Here is a 23355-nt window from a genome sequence, read left to right as displayed (position 1 = left end):
TTCATGGGACAGCGGCGGAGGTTTTCTTATTTGGCTAGGCGTCGACTTCAAAGGAGCAGACTTGGAAGCGGTGGCGCCCTCAAAGGGACTACCTCAGCGAGGCCTACGTTTACGTAAAAAAAAAAAAAGGGCATAGTGCTTGATGTGCGGCAAATGCAAAACATGAACATGCCGCGAGATGTGTTTTTGTTGTTATTTTTCGATTAAAACGTCGACGCCGATAGCGAGTTACGGATGTCACCTCTGCACCCGACACTTGATGTTTGTCTTTTCATGTTGCGTTTGTATACAGATTCAGGCCCAAAAATGATTTAACATTAAACTGACTTAATGTTAACGTGACTTTAATTTTGAAGATACCTTCTTTGATGTATAGGACGGACTACATCAAAGCAGACATCGTTTGATTTAATTTTCAAAACACAAGATGTCTCGTACTAAGTGTTAGCATACCTCGCAGAAATGATGTTGAACTAGTGATCTACAAATATGAGATACGATATAATGGTCACTAAACTCGAACGGAATTTCTAAGCCGCAAACTTAGCCAATATCTCGACGCCGATTCCCATGCGACGGTTTAAACGGCACCGAAAGGATCGACCAGCTTTTAGATTGTCGCTGATCTGTGTGGATGTCATCCATTTTGGAATCGTTGAGACTTAAATGGAGTTGCTTTTTGGAGAGCGGGCAAATGGAGCTTGCCTTTTCAACTGATTAGGACTTCATTGTGATTTCATCAAGTGGTGCTTGATTCGTTTGCCATTTTTATTGTGCGGGATCAATTCCCACTAGGAGGGATATAATAGATAGAAAGGCGCCATTTGTCAAAGTCCTTGGGGTGTGCAATTCGTGGCAGAAGTGTGGCGGGGTGCATGCACAGGTGTCATGTGGCAGGTTGAGAGGTGTCTGGCCGAGCGGGACGACGGGCTGATTAATCCAGCAACACCTCTGCTTTCACATCCAATGGAAGATATTTTTTTCTATAGCCCTCCCTGGAGGTTTTGCAAAAAGAGTTCCGCTCAATTTCAAGACTCCTGAGTCATTTTGCCATTGCGCTACCTGGCGCATAAAGCATGTGATCCAAAGCCCAAAAATATTGTAACCAACAAATAATCATAAAAACGGCTTTTCGTTTTCAGTATTGGAGGTGTCCGAAATAATAACTAACTAAAAAATAACTTTTGCGGATGACTGCAAGTTGTACATAACGTGTTTTGTTTTTTGCTTTTGGGCGCACGAGGGTTGACACGAGTTCGGAATCTCTTAACAATTGCTGCGGCTTGTTGAATTGTCTTTTGAAGTAGCTTTTGTTAACAATGTTATTAAAAATGTTGATGTACCAGAATCATCAAAAGATATTCAAAGCACCCCCAATAAAAATCCAAAAGGAAATTCAATTAGATTGTGCGATAGTCATAAAACGATCGCCGGCAGCTATATGATCACCTATCGAGTCTAACAATCATCCGTGGAAAAGGGCGAGGTGATATTTTTTCATCTCTGGTGCCGCTGACCCGACTGCAGGTGAAGGATCAAGCTGAAGGGGCTTATTGTTTTCCAATAGAAGTCCCCCCGGCACAGCACCGAAGCCTCCCCGAGTCTACAATGACCAGCGAGGCTATCGATCGTCCAGAAGGCGGTGTTTTCGTTGTTAAATAACCACCGCGGGAAATCCGATTGAAGGTTCTGACCTTCTTTTCCGCGCCTCAGCCATCAGAAAGAATTCCAGTGCGGTGGGCGCGTTGTAGCCCAGAGTAAATAGTGTCACTTACTGTTGGATGGGAAAAGGGCCTCTGGCTTTATTGAGCGCTATTAATGGAAGGGACTTTTGTGAAAGGAACGAATCCCCTGCTGATGCTGAACGGGGCTTCCTCGGATAGACTGATCGCTTCCCCGAAGGCCCAAAGTGGTGGCGGGTGACGAGAGGATGATTATGGATTGAATTTATGACTGCTTCCCCCGTTTCTTCTGCCGACACAGCGATGCAAATGTCTCCCTTATTTACTTATTTGCGCCTCGCTGTTCGATGGGGAAATTGCTCGTCGTTAGCCGCAGACATGTCGGGCTCGGTGAGAACGACAAAGGAAAGACGGAGACGGAGGAAGACCTTGGGGAAATCACAGGTTCTGCAAAATGTTCAAATAGAAGTAAAAAAAAACAACACTACCATTTAATCACGTGACAAGCTTGCGGCTAGCTAGCTAACGGCCTGGGTAAAAAGCTAAGGGAGTAGAAAACTGCCAAATGTTGCCCACTTAGGATCTACTGTAACTTGGAAAAGGGATTCCAACATCTTCTCTTCCCCCAAAATTGGATTTTTGAGTTTTTCCTTGCCCAGTCAGGGATTTAGCTAAACAAATTGGCCCTGGCTGACAGTCCGACAAGCCCAGAATGGGAATGCAAACAATGGAGAAAGCTGCCAAAGTATAAACAGCAAGAGAATAAATCGATGGACTCAAAACCATGAAACCTGGAAGTCAAAAAGAAGTCTTTTTTCCAGAAAAAGCTGGTCGAGACCCACTGTGGTTGAGTCCGATCGAGGCAACAACAGGAAGTAGAAACCTACCAAAATAAAGCCAGCAACAGCAGATGGACTGAATTGCATCACACAAAATCCAAATCAAAGTATTTTGTTCACTATAAGTTGGACAATAATGGCTAGGAATAAGAGTCCAATGGAACGGCAACAAAAACACAAACCTGCAAAACTTTGACTCAAATGTTCAACACCGGAGATTTAAATCCAAGTCACTCGTTCACAAAAGGTTGGACAATACTAGCTACAGATACAGACAAAAAACTCTGAAGATTGTTAAAGAAGAACAAAACAGCAATGATTTATTTGATTCGTCATCCTCTATACATGCTCTCTGTTTTCTGCCTCCTTGGCCTCTGAGCTGGTGCGTTGGCGTCTCGAGAACACTTTTAGCAGATTCCTTGGAAACGGGGCGAGCGGAAAAGGTCTCCTTTTACATTCCTCCCGCTGCCGTCACCCTTATTAGCCTCCTAATTGGATTACGTCACGCGCCTTTGAGTCAGCTCGCCTCGCAATCTTGCCGCTGCGTGGCTTTGTTATTGACTCCCCGCTGAAGAGCAAGTGGCTGATAGCGTGGGGTGGCTACAAAAGGAAATAAGAATGAAGTGCGAAGATCTGTATCAGGGGCACGGGGGCGGGGTCATGCATGGAACTTGCTTTAAGCATGAAATAGAGCATCAAATAAAATGCCTCTTAAGTTGAATAAAGGGAAGCAGCAAGTGACTTAAGATGAAATGGTCCTAAAAACGTGCAAAAAAAATTTATTCTCATAAGAGCTCAGTCCAACCTAAAAAGATAGCAAAGGCAGTGGTGTCAACTACTAACATTAGCTGCTAACGCTAACCACTTTTGTGATCGTAACACAATGAGACTTCAACTCTCCTCGTCAAAGGATGAGTTATTTATTTATATATATATATATATATATATATATATATAATTTATTTATATGATATATATTATTATATATATTTATATAATTTGTAAAGTTTTGTCATAGTGGAGTTCATTTTTTTAATGGCAACGAAAAATACACCTAAAACTCGTGTTAACTTGTATGAGGAATGAAGTCATTATAATATATCTTTAAATTTGCATGAAGTCAGACGCGACTTGTGAAAATTGCACAAAATTTGGGACGAAACATGAGCAACGATCAGTGGATGAAAATTTTCCTTAGTCTCAAGTTTTTTCATATAATAATTAAAGGGTTAATTTATTTCACATCTACAGCCATAACAAATCTTAAAATGGCTGTTAAACTGTAAAGGGGGTTTTACTGCTTCAACATGTTTTCGACATCCTTTGAGTTCCACCAAGCTTAAAAATAAAATTCTTCTCAAGTTGAGTATCAAAAGACAAAAGCAGCAGGTAAAATAAAAACGTAACGGCGAGCGCTTATCAGTATTCTTTGCAGCTATCCTCGCCGCCCGTGTCAATCTCGCTCATAGAGTGAGTGAGAGTGAGAGAGCAAGCGATAAGCGTCTGAGCGTCGCCGAAATGATTGTTCTCACCTTTAGATAATTCCAGCGTGTAGGGTGTCAGATGATTGCTGATTATCGAACGGCTTTACAGTGGATGTGAATCTCATCAGCACTTAACCTCATTGTTCCGGGAGGGGCCAGGGGTGAGCAGAATGTCAATGGGAGTGCGCCTTCTGATCTTTCTCACACACACAAGCTCTGGATCCCACTCATCGAGAAGCTCCGCACATTCTCGCACCACACACATAAATAGACGGGGTAGATGCCTGTGCTACACACAAGTAGACTGGGGGGGGCATGAAAAATACATGGGACCCCTGTGTTTTATAAAAAATAAAATTCATTTGGATTCTAGTCCTGTCTCAGGGCTAAAATACCACACAGGAATATCAATGACAGCAGCAATTTGGGTGGCGGCGGAACGCTAGAATGCGTGGATCCGCAGTGACATCTTAATGAGCCGCACTATAGTGCGAGCTTTATCAAGTACACGTGGAGCTGAATGTGATCAAATGTGCTTTAGTCAATACTGGCGGGAGGAAGATAATGTGGTTTTTTTGTTTTTTTAAATGGCGAGAAGTAGGGAAGAAAGAATTACATTTTGAAGTACTGCACTGGGATTTTCACTTGACATAAACACGTCCCACTTGTATTTCTTAGTTTTTGCTTTAAAATGGCATCTCATTAAAAGAATGTGTGATTTTGTAAGGGCTGCGTCGAATATATATTATTCATTATATATTACAAATAAATTGTATATTATTAATTATAGATGATGAATTTATTATAAATATATTTTATATAGATTTTTTTGTCTTTACAGCAAAAGCATGGTATATAGTAATCACAGTAACTGAGAGGATCGCACTTTTTTCTTGTCTCGACAGGAGAACCCTTACATGTGCAACAACGAGTGCGACGCAAGCACCGAGGAATTGGCTCATCCGCCCGAGCTAATGTTTGACTTTGAGGGTCGCAACCCCACCACTTTCTGGCAGTCCACCTCATGGAAGAAATACCCCAAGCCGCTGCAGGTCAACATCACGCTGTCCTGGAACAAGACCATCGAGCTGACAGACGACATCGTTCTCACGTTCGAGTCGGGCCGACCGGAGCTGATGGTCCTGGAGAAGTCACTGGACTACGGCCGGACGTGGACGCCCTACCAGTTCTATGCCACCGACTGTTTAGACGGTTTTACGATGGAACCAAAGACGGTCGGTGACCTCACCCAGCGCACCCTGCTGGACATCATCTGCACCGAGGACTACTCACGGGGCTACGTATGGAAGAACGACAAGACGGTTCGCTTTGAGATCAAGGACCGCTTTGCTCTATTCGCCGGGCCTCGCCTGCACAACATGGCCTCCTTGTACGGCCAGCTGGATACCACCAAGAACCTGAGAGACTTCTTCACCATAACCGACCTGAGGATTAAGCTGCTGAAGCCGGCCACTGGCGCCACCATGGTGGACGAAAACAACCTGTCCAGATACTTCTACGCCATCTCTGACATCAAAGTGCAAGGAAGGTGAGAAACGTTTATTTCTTTTACTTTGATTACGTCCTGTTAAATCTATTTAGCCACATTTTAAGTGTGCAGTGGGTTATCAGTTTAGAACAAATCTGAATTCCTAACGAGGTGATGTGAGTGCATTGTATTTAAATGTTATCTTGTAAATATTCTTCTCCACGGAGAAAATCAAAGATCAATTCATGTTTTTATGTATCCATGCCAACGTCACACACTTTAGATAGCAAACCTGTTGAAATTGAATCAACAGCGCCTCAGCGAATTGGTTGAAGACGCTATTAATCCCCAATCAACTCCACACAATAGACTTGGTTCTCAACCGTGGCAGTAAATGTTTTTTTGTTTTTTTTAATTTGCCTCGATATAACACCAAACACTTCACACGCCCATATAAACGATTCACTTACCTTCTGTCAACAGAGCTACGACTCCCTCCACGCTATAGTTCGAGCAATAAAATGCACTTTTACACAACATTAGAGACATTTAATTAGGACAAGGTAAAACGCCTCTGCTGCTGCGGGTTGCTTTTCAGGGGAATGGAAACATTGTCTTCACGGCGGAGGAAAAGAGCCCTCAAGATGGTCATAAAGCATTGGCAGCTGCTCTCCAAACTGGAGCGGCTCTGCCAGCCTGGCGTTTGGTTTATGCGAGGATAACTAGGCTAGTAATGACCCATCAGAGGGGCCCCGAGGTGAATTGAAACAGTTAGTCCCTAATTGTGATTCCGTTGGCAGACGAGAACCATTAGCGCATTGGCAAATTGGCAGGAGACTAATCTCGTAATTAAGACAGTTTGCGGATGATTAAATGGTAATCACCGGGGACGTGTTGGTGGAAATTGGGGGGGGGGGGCTGAGTTTTCCAGGTTTTGCTCAATTTCAGCTCAGCCCGTTCAATAAATGTGATGTTAAAATGGCATTTCAATAGAGCAAGACACACTCAAACCCGAATAAATGACGCAGGGATGACTAGCACGTATGCAATAGCATCTCCCACCAATATCTTATTTTGCCTTTCATTAGGACAAAAAATTGTAGATGGGTCAGGCAAACAAGTGATTCATCCAATTCTACCCACTTGACTGCTCCTGGGCATCAAATGCAATTTGCCCAGCAAAAGCTCGGCGGCGTAAATTGAAATAAAAAGTACGAACCGCTTGTGTCCAGCGGTGGATCAGCAAGTGTAGAGAGTGGCTGATTAGACTTCCCAGCAACGTCGGCAGCCCTCCAGCTAGCAGCCGATGTGAAAGCCTTATCACAGTGTGTCAGCGCCTTGCAAGAAATCCTTGTATGTGCTGATAAACTCTCCATCAGGCATGGAAGGCTTCCCAGAACCAGGTAACCTGTAGACATGGACATGAATGAGTACCAGCATACGGCATAAATACTTTTTGTCAGCCTTATCGCTGAATGCTTTCATTCTAATTAGACTCTGGGCACTGAATACAAAATACAAAAGACCCATCTTATTGAATGATTCAGTTCATACTGAATCAGGATGAGCAAGTGTAAGGGATCATGTGAGACCTTTGACTGGTTTCAGTACAGAAGACGTGATGGATCGTCAGCAACACGATAGACTTGGCTTATTTGGTTCGCTGACTCAAATAGGTGGACTCAAAGAAACACCACGGACTCAAGATGATTCGGTTAAATCGGCTCACCGAGTCGAGTCAGCAGACTCAATGGAAACATTGGGAGATGACTTGGTTCACTAACTTGAGTCAACAGACTACAGAAACACTCAGTCGAATCAGGTGACTGACTCCAGATATAGGACTCACCAAAAATACAAAATTCCACTAATTTGGTTCAATTTTTGGTTCCTTAGCAATTTTCTTCTTTTTCATCCCCGAGTTGAGTCATACGCCGCTGACATTCTGATTTTCTTTTAACCTTTATAGAAAAGGCAGCAAGTGTTTTCTTTCACCTTCGGCAACTTCTGTAGCAAGGTTAGTGCCAGCTATTGATAGCATACAAGAAAACCTTGAACTGCGCCGTCTTGTCCCACCTTTTCTCATTTATTGATCATGTCTGCCGGCTAATTAAGACCTGACCGCTAGCGGCTGGCTGCGCGGTCAGAGCTGTGCAAAAGGGGGCTGGTCGGGGGGCCTGGGAACTGTAGAAGCAGCTAATCCATAAGCTGTTAATGCGCAATTGCGCTCATCCCCTGCCATGTCATTCCCAACATTGTGTCTTGTTTTATTCCCCGTCTCTTTTGACCTTAATATTTTTTTTTTTTGTTCGTCCTTAACCCTGACCCATCCTATTAGAGTGACGTTCCAAAGAAAACAACAGCTGTTCAATGTAAGCCTTCGTTGTTTGACTTCTCCTTCAAGGACTACTCACTAACACCTCCGATTACGATTTTTCACAAACAAGGCTACTCAGAACGACATTTTTCTACTGTAGTTATATTTTAACCTGCGCACTTTCAGATTTTTATGCTAGGCTTGGTTCATCCTGTCAAACCTTTTAGCAGCTTTTGAGGTCTGACAATTCCAAGTTAGCATACATGTGTTAAAGAAGAAAAAAAACCTTAAAATGGTTGCCTGAGAGCTCCTTAATCAAAACAGTGACTTGACAGTGATTGAAAATGACGACTGCGTGCAGGTCTCTGTGGCTCCACCAAAGGCTGAAGTGAAACTGAATTACTCCCGTACGGCGAGCAAATGATGACACACTTGCGTTTGGATGGCAAGCAAAAGAAAGTGAGAGTGAGTTGAAGTTCTGACGTGTTCAATCATTAAACCATAAGGCCACTCATTATTGAACAGGACAAGGCCACATCAGAAGACCCCAACGTGCAAATTTCCAACATCTACGTGTTTCTGCTGACGACGTCTCTCTGAGGATCGGTCACATTAGAGGAGTCATTTCAACTCAAATGGATATTTAAATTTGCCAGCTTTGCTCTCCTGAGCTTTGTCATTTTACATTCTAAGTGTAAAATGATTAAAGTCTGCCAAGAAGCCTCTTGGATAGAAAGTTAAGTATCTCCCTCATCTCTAGCCAACATCAATAAGAAATGGAGTTAAAAAGCAAGTGCACTACTCAGCTGTGACCAGCAGAGGCACTATTGAGTCACTTTAAACTACTTTGCTAGCACTTCTGTCAGAAAGTAAATTTCATATGAAGGGAAAGCCCTTGTCTTTCTTCTACGGAGTGATTGATGTATGTAAGGCACGGCTAGCAGCCGCCCTTACTGAGCAAAGCAGCCTCACATGGCTCGCATCCTCACCTATTCTCTCTCAAGCCGGCCATGGTCAGAAGCCGTAATGCGTCTCCATGCTGTATAAATGCATAGTGAAAGCCTCTGGAAGAAACATTCCCAGACATGACACTCGGAAAGCCTCGCATGTTCTGAGAAGTGATAGATCTGACAGATACAGGAAAGAGGTGGGGGAGAAGAATCAAGGAGAAACTTTGGCCTTGTTGAAAGTTTCCAAAAATGTCCGTGTGTTAGTGGGACACACTGGAATAACTGACAACTTTTTGACATCTTTTGAGGAGATGTAGCGCATTCAAATGGTGAAATCCGGAGGGGCTTATGGGTGTTTTTAGCCTCTTTCACACAGAGACAATGGAAAATTGCATCAGATTTGGCCAAGGATGTCTATATGTAAACATGAGGTTCCGTAAAATTACAGAAAATCCACACACCATTCGAAACTGGGGTCTCGGGCCTATTCATTTCTGCTTGCTTGAATTCCTATTTCTCATACAAAATGGCGACTTGAATATAATGATTTCGACCTCTAAGGTTCCCCGATTATAAATATGCAAAAGGTGTTTAATTTATACACTGATTTCATTTACAAAAAATGAAAAAGTAGAGGTGGGCCTGAGGTCAAACGTACAAAAACGTGTCTGTTTTGGAGAGTTAGAATATCAACGGCGTTAACTTTAATGAGCTCAAACATGCTCAGAGTTGACCCGGTCACTGCAACATGACATGGTAGGTCAGTCGCTGCCCGCAGAGGTTTGTGATCTGATCGCGCTTCAACAAGCGAACTTAAGTTGGTTGAATTGTGTACTGAATTGCCATCATATCAAATTTAACTGCCTCAAAATAAACACGACAAAGTGGAACCAAACTAACGGTTTTGACAATGTCGCTCATTTCAATTCACGTTCTACATTTGCAAACGGCGATGAGATTGTGTCAGGGAAAAGGAAGGACGGCAAAGTCACCTCATTATGCCGCCATGCATCACCGTGAAATTGAGCCGTCCGATTAGGCTTGTTTCCGTCGCGCCGCGCCGTGCCCGATTTTTGTCATTCTTCTACGTCCCATGTAATATATCTCGAGATGATTGTGTGTGCCAGACGGATCGCAAGTTAATTCGACGCACTCCCAATTTTAGGTTGCGCACAAATTTGAATTTCCTTGCCCGGTGCTTGAATTTCTTTGCCCGGTGCTGCTCCAAAGTTGTGATTTGTTTCAAAGACAAGTAATAACACGCTTCAGAAAATCTGCATCAGAAACTTTGATAAGGTGAAAGAAGAAAATGAGTCAGCAAAACCAATGAACATTAAATCTACTATGCATGCTTGTGCACTCACCTGGCACAGATTGAGAGACGACCGTTCGGATATCAGTTCCGTGCTCCCGTCTTTTTAACAAGATTAACAAACACCTCGCGGCACCATTACTTGCGGAAAGCGTGACGTGAGAATTCAAGAAGCCCTGTTTGCCACCCTACTTGTACGACGTGATCGTACACCTCGTGTTGAAATTTCGACTGCGGCCTCCAGAGATCAGTTTGTGTGATATACAATTTCCACGTCTATGATTTACAAAGGCAGCCCGGCTTTAACGAGCGCTAATTAAACGCTGGAGACTGCCGAATGACTGGCAGTAAACATGGCAGCATGTGACAGGCATCTGTAGTCGGAGGAGAAGAGGGGGGGGGGGGGACGAAGGGGAGGCTTCCCACCTCCCAACCCAAGTAACGCTGCCTGGTTGTGCGGACCCGCACTTGAACCTGACTTGCGAATTCTGTCAATCACACCGGCAGCAGCTGCCATGGTTCACTGGGCACGTACTGAGAGGATTGTGTGTGTGTGTGTGTGTGTGTGTGTGTGTGTGTGTGTGTGTGTGTGTGTGTGTGTGTGTGTGTGTGTGTGTGTGTGTGTGCGCGCGCATGTGAGCATTTGGGATTAGCAAGCTAGCGTGTGCCGATTTCAACAAGTAGCAAACATTTCTGTCATGAGCTTGTTGGCTTATTGCGAGCAGGAGGAAGATAAATAAATGCTTTGCTTTGTTAGCTGTTGCTCGGCACAAATGCGATTGAATTGTGAGCAAGTAACTCGAGAACGGTCTGTGAATAGAAGAGTGCGAACATTGCCAAGGACAATAATTTATTTCTTTATTCATTCATTTTCTACATGGAACAGTAAAAATAATTTCAATCTGAATATTGAACGTACAGGTCCTGATAGGATGGAGGCAATCAGTTAGCTAAATTAGATTTGCAGGTAATCCTAGCCAAGTACCACACCCAAAATAGCAGTGAAGGTTTGACATCCTGGTTTGGTCCTGGTTTGACATTTAGTGGACAATGTTTAGATCTTTTAAAATCACAGAAAAACATCTTTTGAACTTCTGAAAAAGAGTTTAGAGCAATTAGATCAATTCAGCTATTTTCTTAGGTTGCATCTCCATGTTAGACAGAATTCCAAAGAATTTCTTTTCAAAATGGTGGAAGGTTGACAGTAAACCTACATGATCATCATGACCAAATCCTTTGTCATCAGTGGTTGACCCTCCCAACATTGTATAATAATATTGTTTCCAAGCTTGCAACTGGAGAAAGACACGGAGAGGTTTCAAAGGATATTCGCACATCAGGAGATGAAACACAAGATGATCATGATGCTGTTTTGCCAGCAAATCTCACCACAGCCACTGAAGCTGCGTCTCCGCCATCCAGAGGGTTTAGATCCTCCCCGTGTGTGTTTTTGCAGCGAGGCGCCATGCTTGTCGCGAAGGCGGTTGCGGCGGAGCTTACAAATTTAGATTTCTTTTAAGTGTCTCGTTGTAGCTGAAGTGTGTGCAAAGCGGCACTTTAATGAGCTCGCGCTTCCCACCGGAGGAGGTGGCGCAGGGGTACGCAGAGTTAGTCGATGGCTTCGGGGGAACATTGGGGAGCATAAAATAGCAAGCAAATGCTTTGTACATCAATCATCTAAAACCATTCATATTTGTCTAAATTGAATTTGAATAACTCGTGTATACCTCGGAGAGAAAAAGATATATATACACATATATTTCCCCTCAGAGGTGTGTGTGTGTATGTATATGTATATATATATATATATATATATAAATAAATGTTTAGAAATATATATTATTTCCCCTCTGAGGTATACACAAGTTATAAAAAAAAAATATATATATATATATATATATATATATATATATATATATATATATATATATATATGAGGATGTGAACCCAAATCGACAAAATTATACCCCCCAACCACATGCACATTTTTAATTGTGTGTTGTGTTGGCATTGGGGGTTAAATTAATTATATAAATGTCATAATCAAAAGGCTGCACTTTCCCCTGTGTAATGTTATTTTTATTTTTTTATTTTTTTTAATGACAGTGCCAGCGGCAAAAGCATGCACTGCAATCCCCACCCACTGGACTCCACATTCTCTCACGAGCCAGTTGGGGCCAGATGATCCAGAATTTGCTGGTTTTTAATTAAATGGAAGGTCAAATCTAATCGCTCTTGACTTTAGGGAGCAACTGCTGTCTGCGTGGCAGAAGGGCGACACCCCGTCATTAATTTCATAAAGCAAGGTAGTAGTGGTGGGTTTGTGGGGGATTTCATTGATTAAAAAGTTCTGGACTTTGGGGAAATATGTGGTAGGAGAAGGGTTATGATAGTGACTGCAAATGTCTTCTGGTCGTCAATACACAATCTGATATCAAAAAGCAGTGTTCTATGGCATGAAATGAAATGATTTAGTACTGTATTAACTCAATCACTGCCATGGACGAGAATAGATGTCAAACATCACTTTGTATTGGGCTGGCAGTGAATTAATTCATAATAATCTGGGTTTAATGATGCTATTCTTGCATAATACACAGATATTGACAATCCATCAATACATGGAAGCTATTCAGTATTTCATTTAGACAGATTAGATTGGCGACCAAGTTTGGTGTGTTATCAACCTATCAGTGGCTGTAGTGTGCCGTTTCTTGTTGACGGTCATTTACCGGCAATCTCCTTCCCAAGCTGCAGGCTATACTTTCCCCTTCTCCCTTCAGTGATCTATCATTAACGTGAGATGTCACCGCAAGGCCAGGAAGTCAATTAGAATGGATGTATTTTAGACTGCCGCTGTCATTTTTCCGTCTCGTGTTCGCCGGCTTCGCATTGCGCGGATCAGCTCGTCTCTCCGATGATGGAAGTGTTTGGTGTAAAAAAAACAAAACAGCCGCTCGATGCTCTGGGGAAGGGTAGGGTGTCAAATCGACTGGACGCTCACTCGCCCTTAGACCATTTTCCTCTTACGCCAGATGTAACCTCTTCAGGTCTTTGTCAAAATAGGGTAAGTCGAGCTTATCTTGAAGCTATCGCCGCTCAATCAGATCCCTGTTTCATGCTCCCTTAGCAACGAGTGCCTTTCATTTAGCTGTCCCTGTTCTCTTCCTTCGCAGAGGCACTGACAAATGAGGCCTTGTCTTTTTATTCCGCTTCTCTCTCTCTCTCTCTCCAAAGCGAAGAATAATCAAGCTTTGATACGAGTCAAACAACTCAAGCGGGATTTCAATTTACCAATGTCAAAACAAAGCAACTTTTTGCCATGGATTCCTCGGGCGACCATCTTGTGTGCTGTGTTTTCTCTCAGGTGCAAGTGCAACCTACACGCCAACAGCTGCGTGTTTGACAAGGGGAAGCTGGGCTGCGAGTGTGAACACAACACCACGGGGCCCGACTGCAGCCGCTGCAAGAGGCACTACCACGGCCGAGCCTGGAGCGTGGGTTCCTACCTTCCCATACCCAAAGGAACGGCAAATATATGTGAGTGCATCGCTGTCGTTTACCATGGAGACCATCTGGTTACAGCTAGCAGCTGTTCCTGGCGTCACCATGGCGATCCTTGTGGAAAGCGGAACCATCTGATCAGGCTTTCAAATTCTGGTTTAGTCATTCTTGTTGTTGTTGTGCTGAGTCACAACCAACGTGGGCCATCTAGTCATTTCCAAGTAACCCCCCCCCTGACTTACCCCCTAGTGGGTCGTTATGACGCCAATCAGCATGTACTGCAGGAATCAACTCATGGCTGGGCGCAAGACCAAAGGAAAGAACAAAAGTTGCTCAGAACATTTCTGATGGATCTTGGATTGTTTGTGGCACAGAACTAAATATGAACTGCTTGTTTTTGATACAAGGAAATGTATCAGAAAGTCCACACTCTCAGAACTGAGGCAGCTACCATTGAGATAGACCGATTCATTTGTTGAGTTCCTCCTCTCAAAACTCCGCTTCAGGCATTTTGGTTTTGCTGCAACATAATTCCCATACCTGCCATTCTTCTGCCTGTTGAATTAATTAATAGTCATCCTTTCATTCGCTCACGAGCAATTGAGCGCCGATTTCACTGTCAAGAGTCCATTTGAAATGCTGCCTATTTTTCTGCCCGTTCGCAGGCAGAAGGTGCTCTTTTGTATGATCCACATTAGGATCTTGGATGGGCGTTGAGTCACATTCATCAAATCCCATGCCTTCGGCAGGGGGGGGTGGGCCTCTATAAATCTAATACAGTCACTCGGGGATGTGGACGGGCAGGCGAAGCCAGATGGCGGACGGATCCGAGCCTCTGCTCATGTGTTCACACTGACTCAGCCTCGCCATCATGACACACGTTGCGACGCCAGACACTGTTTGATCACCCTCGCTTGGGCAGATAGCATTTCCAATCGATCTGCGATTTGGTGTCAGGAAACGGTTTGCTCTCGATAATATCGCGTCTCTTTGTTGTCGTACATGCGACGACGCACCGTGAATCCGAGAAGATATTGCCGGTTTCACCTTGCACCCGCAGAGCAGTGGATTGACAGGCTGTTATTAAAAAGAAAAGAAAAAAATCCCAATGCATGGCCGCATCTGCAGTGAACTGATGAAACTCGGGTCTAGCCGCTTCAAAAGCAATATTAGCGCTTATTTGGCAGCCGCATAAAATGCAATAATGTCGCACATGGAAGTGACGAAACAATATTGCTCCCCCTGAGGTGCCAAATGAACTTATTTTTATCTTGGATTATTTTTATTCCCCGTGCCTTCATCTATTAGTGTTTCTGACAGGAATATTAAACATATAGTGGGCCTGGTATGAAGACAAATACGCTGAGCGTGCAGAATGTAATTAGGCTTTAATAGCTCTCATCTGTCATTAGGGTCTTCCTCTTTAATCACGGCGGTCGTTCGTTTTGTACGTGGGAACGCCATGCGGGTTATGCGATTGGGCTTTTGGAACATGCGTGACCACTTTGGCTTCAAAGGGGGACATTTTATGGAAAAGTGGCTGTTTAACTGCTTGCTGCTTGGGTGGGAACAGGTCAAAACACTTTTCAAAATATCGCCTGCTTGGTGAAATTGAGGCTTGTATTTCCTTTCCATGACTTTGCCGCCTCTTTAAAGAACTCACTGGAACGACTTTTCACTAAATTGATTGTGTGTGTTTTATACTGAAACGCTGCTCTTGCAATCTCTCCTCAGGTATTCCAAGCAGTCATGGACCAGCTCGTGAGTAGACCATTTCTTTATCAATACGCATGATTGGGACTGTCCTCCATATTTGTGATGTCGGTAACGTCGGCATGCTAGATGCGCTTCCTTCCTGTCGTCTGCTTGTTATTTTTTGCCATGGTGCGAAAAGTTCATCCAGTCATGCCACTTAGCCGGAATGACATTTTAATTCTCTGCTTGATGAGACGATTACAAGAGGACAGTTGGCGATTTTAGCATCAAATTGACGTGGTCATTTCTTGATTAGCATTTGGGAATACAGTCGACCATTCCTGGATGCTGGTCGAACTATTATTCTTTCCATATAAAATAATAGAAATGGAATGAATCTGCTTTTCCGTAGTCATAAAAAAGTAACTTTGTAGTGAAGGGACGATGTCCTGCCCGCAACTAGCAAAACTCAAAGACCAAATCTGAGACAGTAGATTTGATTTCAACAGTTGAAGCCAATTTTTGTGGAATTGTTCTCTGCTGCTCGAGTCAAGTGCCACAAGGCTCATATCTCAAATATTTGCTCTCAACTCAAAGCAAAAAAATACAATGATATCAATAGTGTTTGAATTTTAAGGTTCCACTGCGTCATGGTTTACAGATTACAGATAGATTATACGACTTCACTTTGTAAAAAATGACATACCCAGTTACTTGCCTTACTTAAGCATTTATATTTGAGTAGTTTTATATTGCCATTTTAGGAACCACCTGTGTATAGATTAAATACAGAAGGAAGTCCTGGTCGGACTTCAAAACACAACAAAAACAGCAAATCATGTCAGGCTTTAGTAAGGTAGGCAGGTCTACAGGGTTAGTTTAAAAGGAGTAAAAAAATACAATACTAGCATCCCGCATGTTTGGCTTGGTCTATCAGCAGGGAGTGCAAAGAGTCATTTCCACCTCCCACTCAGGAGCAGAGACTAATATTTGCCCGCAGCCAGAGAAGAAAAGTCAATTTTTTTTAAAGGCTGTGGCTCCTACCATGTCTTCCTCACCCTGCATGCTGATGCCTGAAGGTGACTCTTTAGTAGCAGGTGACAGAGCAGCCGCCACATGTAAATGTCTCCAACTTTGTCATCCATCTACACTGCATGCGGACGTCACTAAATCACATCCTTGGAGTCCGAAAGCGCTATGCAAATGTTCTTGGGAACGTGCATGCTATCCCTGTGCTTCAACCGGCATGACTCTTGTGACAACCCAGAGCGATGTGTAACATTTCCTCGTCTTTACGCAGATCGAGCAAACGCGTCATCTCTCGGCGTCGCAAATCGTAACCAAGGTAGGCTTAGAGGCTTTGTGACTTCGGCATGCTGATGTCAAGAGAAATAAAATTAAACAAACAAAAACCCCCGCGCCCCCCCCGCTTGGTCTCAGGGCTGGAAAATTACTAGTTGAAATGTCCGACCAGGACTTCCTTCTGTATTTCAAAATTGGGTTACAAACATCTTTTTAAGGCTTCAATTATTTGTGAGGGTGTTAAAGTAGGTTTTCAAGACTGCGTTAAGACTGACATTGTGGCAACTGCGCAAGATCCCCAAGTGAAAGAAGCTTTTGGCGTGGGTCTGCTTTCATCACGCAAGCAAGAGATCCCGAGACCCCCTGGGCGTGAGTTTATTATGTAGACGGGTCTGGATAGATCGAGCCTTAATCCTCGGGTTCGCATATCCTGTACATTGTGTGCCGAGTCATACCTGCTCCACATGAGCTCGATGTAAAGCAAACCTCGGCCGGCACACCGATTTGTGGATTAGGAAGAAGATATGCGGTTCATACTAGATAACAGCGCCGTATAACCAACAAAGTAACACCGTTGGCCTTTGTCGAAGGGTAACCGTCGGGTCGGACTGCAAGGAGTGCGATTAATAATCAACGTTGATCCTAGAAGTCGTGATTAATGTCAGAGCTTTCATGTTAATATGATAACAGGAGAGGCGCGGCCCAGCGCGGCGTTTCAGCTTACCCTGACATCATGGCGAAAGTTATCGATCGGACGTAATAGAGGCAAACGGTATATAATTAGAAGATGCTGTATCTGAAAACTGTCTCCCATTATTTACTTGCACTTGGGCATCTGCAGCGTACCGACGGGGGACATTTGGAAATTTTATTCATATTCCACAAACGCAAAAGCCACAAAAGCATGAATCAGAACACGGCGTTTCAACTAGTTGGTCTGCACAGAACAAAGACATTTTTTTGTGTTGACGTCCCTTTTAAGCTGTCCGCACAGTGAAACACTTTGACTACAACACGATTTGCTTGTTATCCTTTCTACCATTGTTGTGTTACTGTGGCCACGTTGAGCTGGAGGACAGATCTGTCTAAATAATTTTACCGCTAGAACTGTCACACATCTCGCGGCATGTGGTGGACGTATGTCGCCCAGAGAGGACAAATGATTCTTGCAGCAGATCCCATCAAACAATGGGACCATATGCACGGCAACACATTAACGATGTAATCTTGTGTGCCGACAGCAATTGCAATAATATGTGTGGTTATTTCTGGCTGCAAAAAAAAAAAAGAAAAAACCACTATCCGCGGATGTCGGGATAAAGAACAGGTGTTTATTAACTAAACCATGACTGTTATAGCTGTCAAAGCCAGAGCACGACAAAATGGTAAGAGGAAAGATTACCTCTTGGGTTTTAACCACGGAACCTCTGACAGGACTTTGACAAGTTACAAGTTCATGACTAAGAAAATTTCTCTTCTTACATCAGATCTTTACCGAGGCACAAGCATCAAATCATGACATCATGAAAAGAATTGGTAGGGAGGATGCTGCCTCCACTCTACAAATACACTCAGTGGTTTATATATAGTCTGAGCATGATCTAAACTCTCTCCAAGGCCACCCTGATGGGAATCAGAGTGAAAATGATCATGTTAGCATTGATATACCTTTAAGAGGAATTACCGGTGCATTTAAGATGGGCCTGGTAATACAGTATGCCCAAAGCTTGATCTTGTCGGACTTTCATTAAAGAAATCAAAACAAATAGATTTCAAGACTCAGTGTCTGTCTTCAATCTTTAGCTATCAATAGATCTGGTTAGCTTCAATTAGCCATGGTAGAGTTTGGACAACTAAACCTTTAATCACGCTTTTGGAATTGCAATATGCCAATGTCAACAAAGATGATGTTAAGAGAGAAAAAAACAAAAATCGCTTTAAATTTTCTTTCCACCAAAAACCTGGCTTTGAGTCATTTCCCTGTTCCGATTATTTCGCAATTTATTGCCAAAACAGTTTGCCTCCTTGAAAAAATATTACATATGATAAAAATGCTTATCTTAATGACCTTTTAAAATGACTTTTGTCAGGAGCGACGTCGTATATGCTCAGTTTACAAAAAGCTGAGGAATGGGCCACTTTAGCGTAAAAAAAGATAAGAAAAAGATGATTATACCGTGGGTGCAATCCAATTACATGGAAATATCTGGGTAAATATTACAAGATTTGTGCGTCTGCCAACAGCGAGGCTGTTCAGGGATAATGGACTTGAGAGTTGTTTTTGTGCAGAATAGTGAATCGTAGCTTATGTACACCTCATCAGTCAGTGAGAAAACACTCAATTCATTTTTTGTTGGTTTCTGAGCATACAATATTTGTACCATTCCCCCAAATTTAAATGTTCATAAATCACAAGGCATGCATAGGTTTCAGCAGGGCTTCAATGCATTCACTCACCATTTGTTTGCTTAAGCGAGGAGTTCCAGAATCAAGTTGTGGATGCTGGATAGATTGCATTCCGATCTATCAAGCTTGAAGTCATGTCGACTGTCATTTAATGCATTTGCAGCCTGCTAGATATGGCTAGATCAATGTCCACACATCTGTATTAGGGCGGCCATCTTGCTTTGACCCTTGACCCAATCAATGAGAGCACGCCCCTAAATGCAGTAGCCATACCTGGCCAGTGAGGGGCATATGAAACAAAAAAGAACATATTAAAGTCAAAACTTCAACAACAGTAGTTAATACAAAAAAGTATTACCTCTACTTGTCGCACGCATGGACGCGAATCACTCCACGCATGCGGGGTTCGTTGTTAAAATAATAAATTTACTGAAACACACACAACAGCGGCAGTTACAGTCACGACCCGGCGAAACTCCCGCTCACTGTCAACTACTTCCGGGTACTGAGAATACGTTATAAACATCACACTGTCCATGTTATACGCAAAATTATACATTGTACAACCGTAACCGTATGTATCATATTCTCAATCAATAATTAGCTCAGACTACCAGCAGTATTACAAGTTCTGACATTTCAACAGATTTACTCACCTGAAACACACAACAGCGGCAGTTATAGTTACGACCCGGCGAAATTCCCGCTCACCGTCAACTACTTCCGGGTACTGAGGACCCCCGTAGTTGTCCCAGGTGCCTTATTGAAATCCCCAAATATTCGCCACTGATACCATACAGTACTATTTGCATATAACGGCATATAACGTGTTCAGAAACATCACAAAGTAATTGAAAAAATAACAAGGCGGGTGAGTATGAATGTCCATTCAAATGTCCCAAAAACCACCATGGGCTCCACATACCGATTAAATAAGTGATGCACAAATCCAACTTCTTTCAAGTACGTCAAACAACATTGGCAAACAAGTTGTTTGATAGCATAAAAATCCAGCTAAAGCTAATGAAATAGCACTTAAAGAATTATTTTTTTCATTATCAGTATGAGCAGGTATGTCAACTTGTTAAACTCTCACATTTTTAAAAAGGTATTATAGCGACTGTATACAAGTGACGGAATTTTACCTTTTTTTTTTTTTTTACATAAGCTCAGTGTGAGTATTTTTCCTACCTCTGATTAAAAGGCAGTTTTGGGAGCTTGTTGAGTGTCTTCTTCACCTCCCGGCGCTAAATATGAACACAGCGGGTTGACTTACAATACACACGCTGTTTGATTCATTAATTTCACCTCATGGCTGCCGTGCTTTGCTGCTCTTTTGTGTTGCCACTCTAAAAATGTCTCGTGAAAGTCCTTGTCCCGACCTCCCTCAAGAGTACGGGTGACGCAGGACAAGACGAGAAGAGGCAGCTCATGCCCCCGTGGATGCTCCTGTCGACACATTCTCGAGTGACGCGCCCTATTTTTTTTGTGTGTGTCCTCAGCCCGCGTGTGTGACAACGCTATGCTACGTTGCCAGAACGGTGGCACGTGCCACCACCACCAGCGCTGCCACTGCTCCCCGGGCTTCACCGGTGTCCTGTGCGAGAGGGCCCGCTGCCAAGGCCCCGGCGAGTGCGACGGCCAACTGTCAGGACGGGCCACCCGCCGCCATCTCGCCGCTCGCCGTCTTGTTGTCGCCTCGCTCTTACTGATTGTTTCTCTTTGCTGAGCAACCAAAAGCCCTAAAAAGGACATGCACGCAATCAAGCGGACCTCTGGACAGTATGGACCTCAGCAACCTAGTGACTTTTCGGTACGTCTCGGGACGCCGTCGTGGAATAGTACGCTAGATGGACTGATGAAACATCACTGCTGTCTTGTAATCTCACACAGGAAACAACTATAAAATGACGTGATTGGTGGATTCTTTTAAAGAGAGAAGTCAGTACTACCTGCAAACTGTATAAAGCTACACATTTTCTTAGAATTATCATAAAGAATAAAAAAGTGCCAACCCTCATTTTTTTCCCTGAGCGCACAGTTAGCTGCAAATCTTGATGTTACAGAGGTTTAATATCCTTTTCACAGCCAAAATATCAATTTCCAAAGATTATCAAACCGCCAGCCAACTCTAGTCGTTTTGTAAATAGAAGGAAGGCCCTGTCGTACTGTATTCCCAGCAAATTGGCAGAAAAGTAGAGCCAGACAGAGCTGAGCCAAGCGAGACATTGCTGTGTCCGGAAGGGAGCGTTCATGTCGACATTGATGCTCTTTGCATTCAGATACGGTAATTCAATGTCGGCGCCGGTGTCCGGGACGGCCATAATTGCTTTCGACTTAAAGGGGCCGTGGGCAGTCATGTGTTAAACTTAACACTTTGGCCGTGGCTTCCTGCAATGGTTTTACACACTGGCGTCATTCCGCCTTAGATATTACGTCAGACGCCGGCAAGTTTGCAGCTCAACCGGGCCTTTACACACACACAGGCCGGACGGGTGACATATGGGCTCCACGTTGATGATGCAATGATGTCACTCTGGTTTTGCTTTCTGCTTCTTGCCACATTCACATCACAGGCGTACGAGTAGAGCAAACATTTAATCGCCTGTGCCTTTCAAATAGAACTTGGCATTTACATAATTACATTTGTGGTGACGTCAGTACGACGGTGACGCTTGCAGTTCGCACAAAGTGCTGAAGGCAGCGAATCTTAAACTTCACACTGGTTATGGATTGATAGATGGTCTCTGAAAAACATCTTACAGATGTATGGATGTCATATTGGTGACGAATGATATTGGTTTTCAACCAGTGTAAAGCAAAACGCAAAACTAAACTAAGCACTGATACGGAAACTTGCACCCAACCATCTTGGCTCAAAAAGTCTACAATCGATCTTTCTGATTCCAAAATCCATCTTGCATCATCTACTCGCATTTCCATGTATTCCATCGCAAAACAACATCACGCTCGCGTATGTTTTCGATTAATGGCACCGCTACACACACGGCATTATTTATACGACGGGTGTAAATTAGAAGAAGCTATTAGACGTCTGTAATGTCAAGAGTTGTGATTTACACTTTACGGGAAAATCCTGAGGGTTGAGCGTAATATATGGAAACTGAATATGTGGATGGGACATCTTCAAACATATTGCCTCACTTGCTTCCGTACCTTTCTTGTCTCCTCACTCCTTTGCCTTTCCTCCTTTACTTCCTGTGCTTCTGGTGACTGGTGATTTATTTCCCCGCCCCTGACTTGTTTTGCCAAACACTGCACACGTACTACTATGGAGGCCATCGACAAAATCTATAATGTGTTCAATTTTGCTTCGTATTTGTGTCGGGGCTGGGTAAAGAAATTGTATCATAAAATAAGTGTATTTAATTTTTGTACAAAAACAGATATTTTCATGAATTTGCCAAGATGTGTTGCTTGTTTTCTATTGCGGCAGGCAGACGTGGACTGCGTAACGAGTTTGCTTGTATCGTTTGTTTGCTTATGTGCGCACACAACAGTTCTCTTTCAAAAAAAACTGTTTACACTCTCACAGAATACACTTTCACCAAAGGGGAAAAGGAAAATCTGTCTTGTCTTGTTGTTGAACATTGAGAGCGTGTAGTCATGTGTGCTTTATTTTCACATTTATGTCAACCACACTAATTTTTGTGACCCATCCCAATTTGACATCAAACAACACACGCAATGCAGCACTTTGTTGGTAGCTAGCTGCCAAAGCTAACGTAGCGGTTTAATCAGTGCTCCCTTTTTGCCAAACAGCACAAACAGATGGACTCACATGCCGACACCAGTCACAGAAGAGACAAATAAAGTCCTCTATCTGTTTACAAAAAGCTGTTCAAAACCAGCTCTGATTGAGAGTCCTATCAAGCCAAGGGAATCACAACAAAGATGGGAAAATGGAAACCTACCAAAACAGCACAAACAGATGGAATTAAATCCACAAAAACGGTGGCCCAAGAGCCAAAATAAAGTCCTCTGTACACAATGAATGGTCAATACAGTAAAAGAGAGTCCAAAAAAAAAACTCCAAAAATAAAACCTGTAAAAATAAAGTTGGACTCAAGCTATTTGTAACAAAATAGCCCAAATAAGGTAATTTATTCACAAAAAGCTGATTAGTAACACTGATAATCAGGCCTAAAAAAACAAAACAATCCTTTCCGTTTATAAATGTGACCCAAGAAAAACCACCAGTGGTGAGCTTCCACCTGGGATCCCGAATAATCCTTGAATCAAAATGGAAGATGGGGAGGGAATTTTCTGGAAAGTTGGCATCCTGCTGCGCGGGAGCCTTTGTGACAGCGACGCGCTGAGGGAAAATTAGCTTTAATTCAAGGAGGGTCAATGA

General features: G+C 43.2%; 1 protein-coding gene across 2 annotated transcripts in view; it reads left to right on the top strand.

Moving 5' to 3' along the window:
- LOC119137596 (netrin-G1-like) overlaps positions 1 to 22992 on the top strand; it is a 29587-nt gene extending 6595 nt beyond the window's left edge. The window contains exons 2-6 of one of the 2 annotated variants that reach the window (XM_037277054.1): positions 4911 to 5554; positions 13441 to 13613; positions 15312 to 15338; positions 16573 to 16617; positions 20483 to 22992. In XM_037277054.1, the coding sequence (XP_037132949.1) occupies positions 4911 to 5554; positions 13441 to 13613; positions 15312 to 15338; positions 16573 to 16617; positions 20483 to 20709 (1116 nt within the window). In that variant the 3' untranslated portion in view covers positions 20710 to 22992. The remainder of the gene's footprint in view (positions 1 to 4910; positions 5555 to 13440; positions 13614 to 15311; positions 15339 to 16572; positions 16618 to 20482) is intronic. The other variant, XM_037277055.1, reaches the window with a different exon arrangement.
- Positions 22993 to 23355: the final 363 nt, after the last annotated feature.

The sequence above is a fragment of the Syngnathus acus genome, chromosome 17 (genome assembly GCF_901709675.1).
Source record: "Syngnathus acus chromosome 17, fSynAcu1.2, whole genome shotgun sequence".
In the NCBI taxonomy this organism is placed as follows: domain Eukaryota; kingdom Metazoa; phylum Chordata; class Actinopteri; order Syngnathiformes; family Syngnathidae; genus Syngnathus; species Syngnathus acus.
This window is presented reverse-complemented; position numbering and strand designations above follow the sequence as displayed.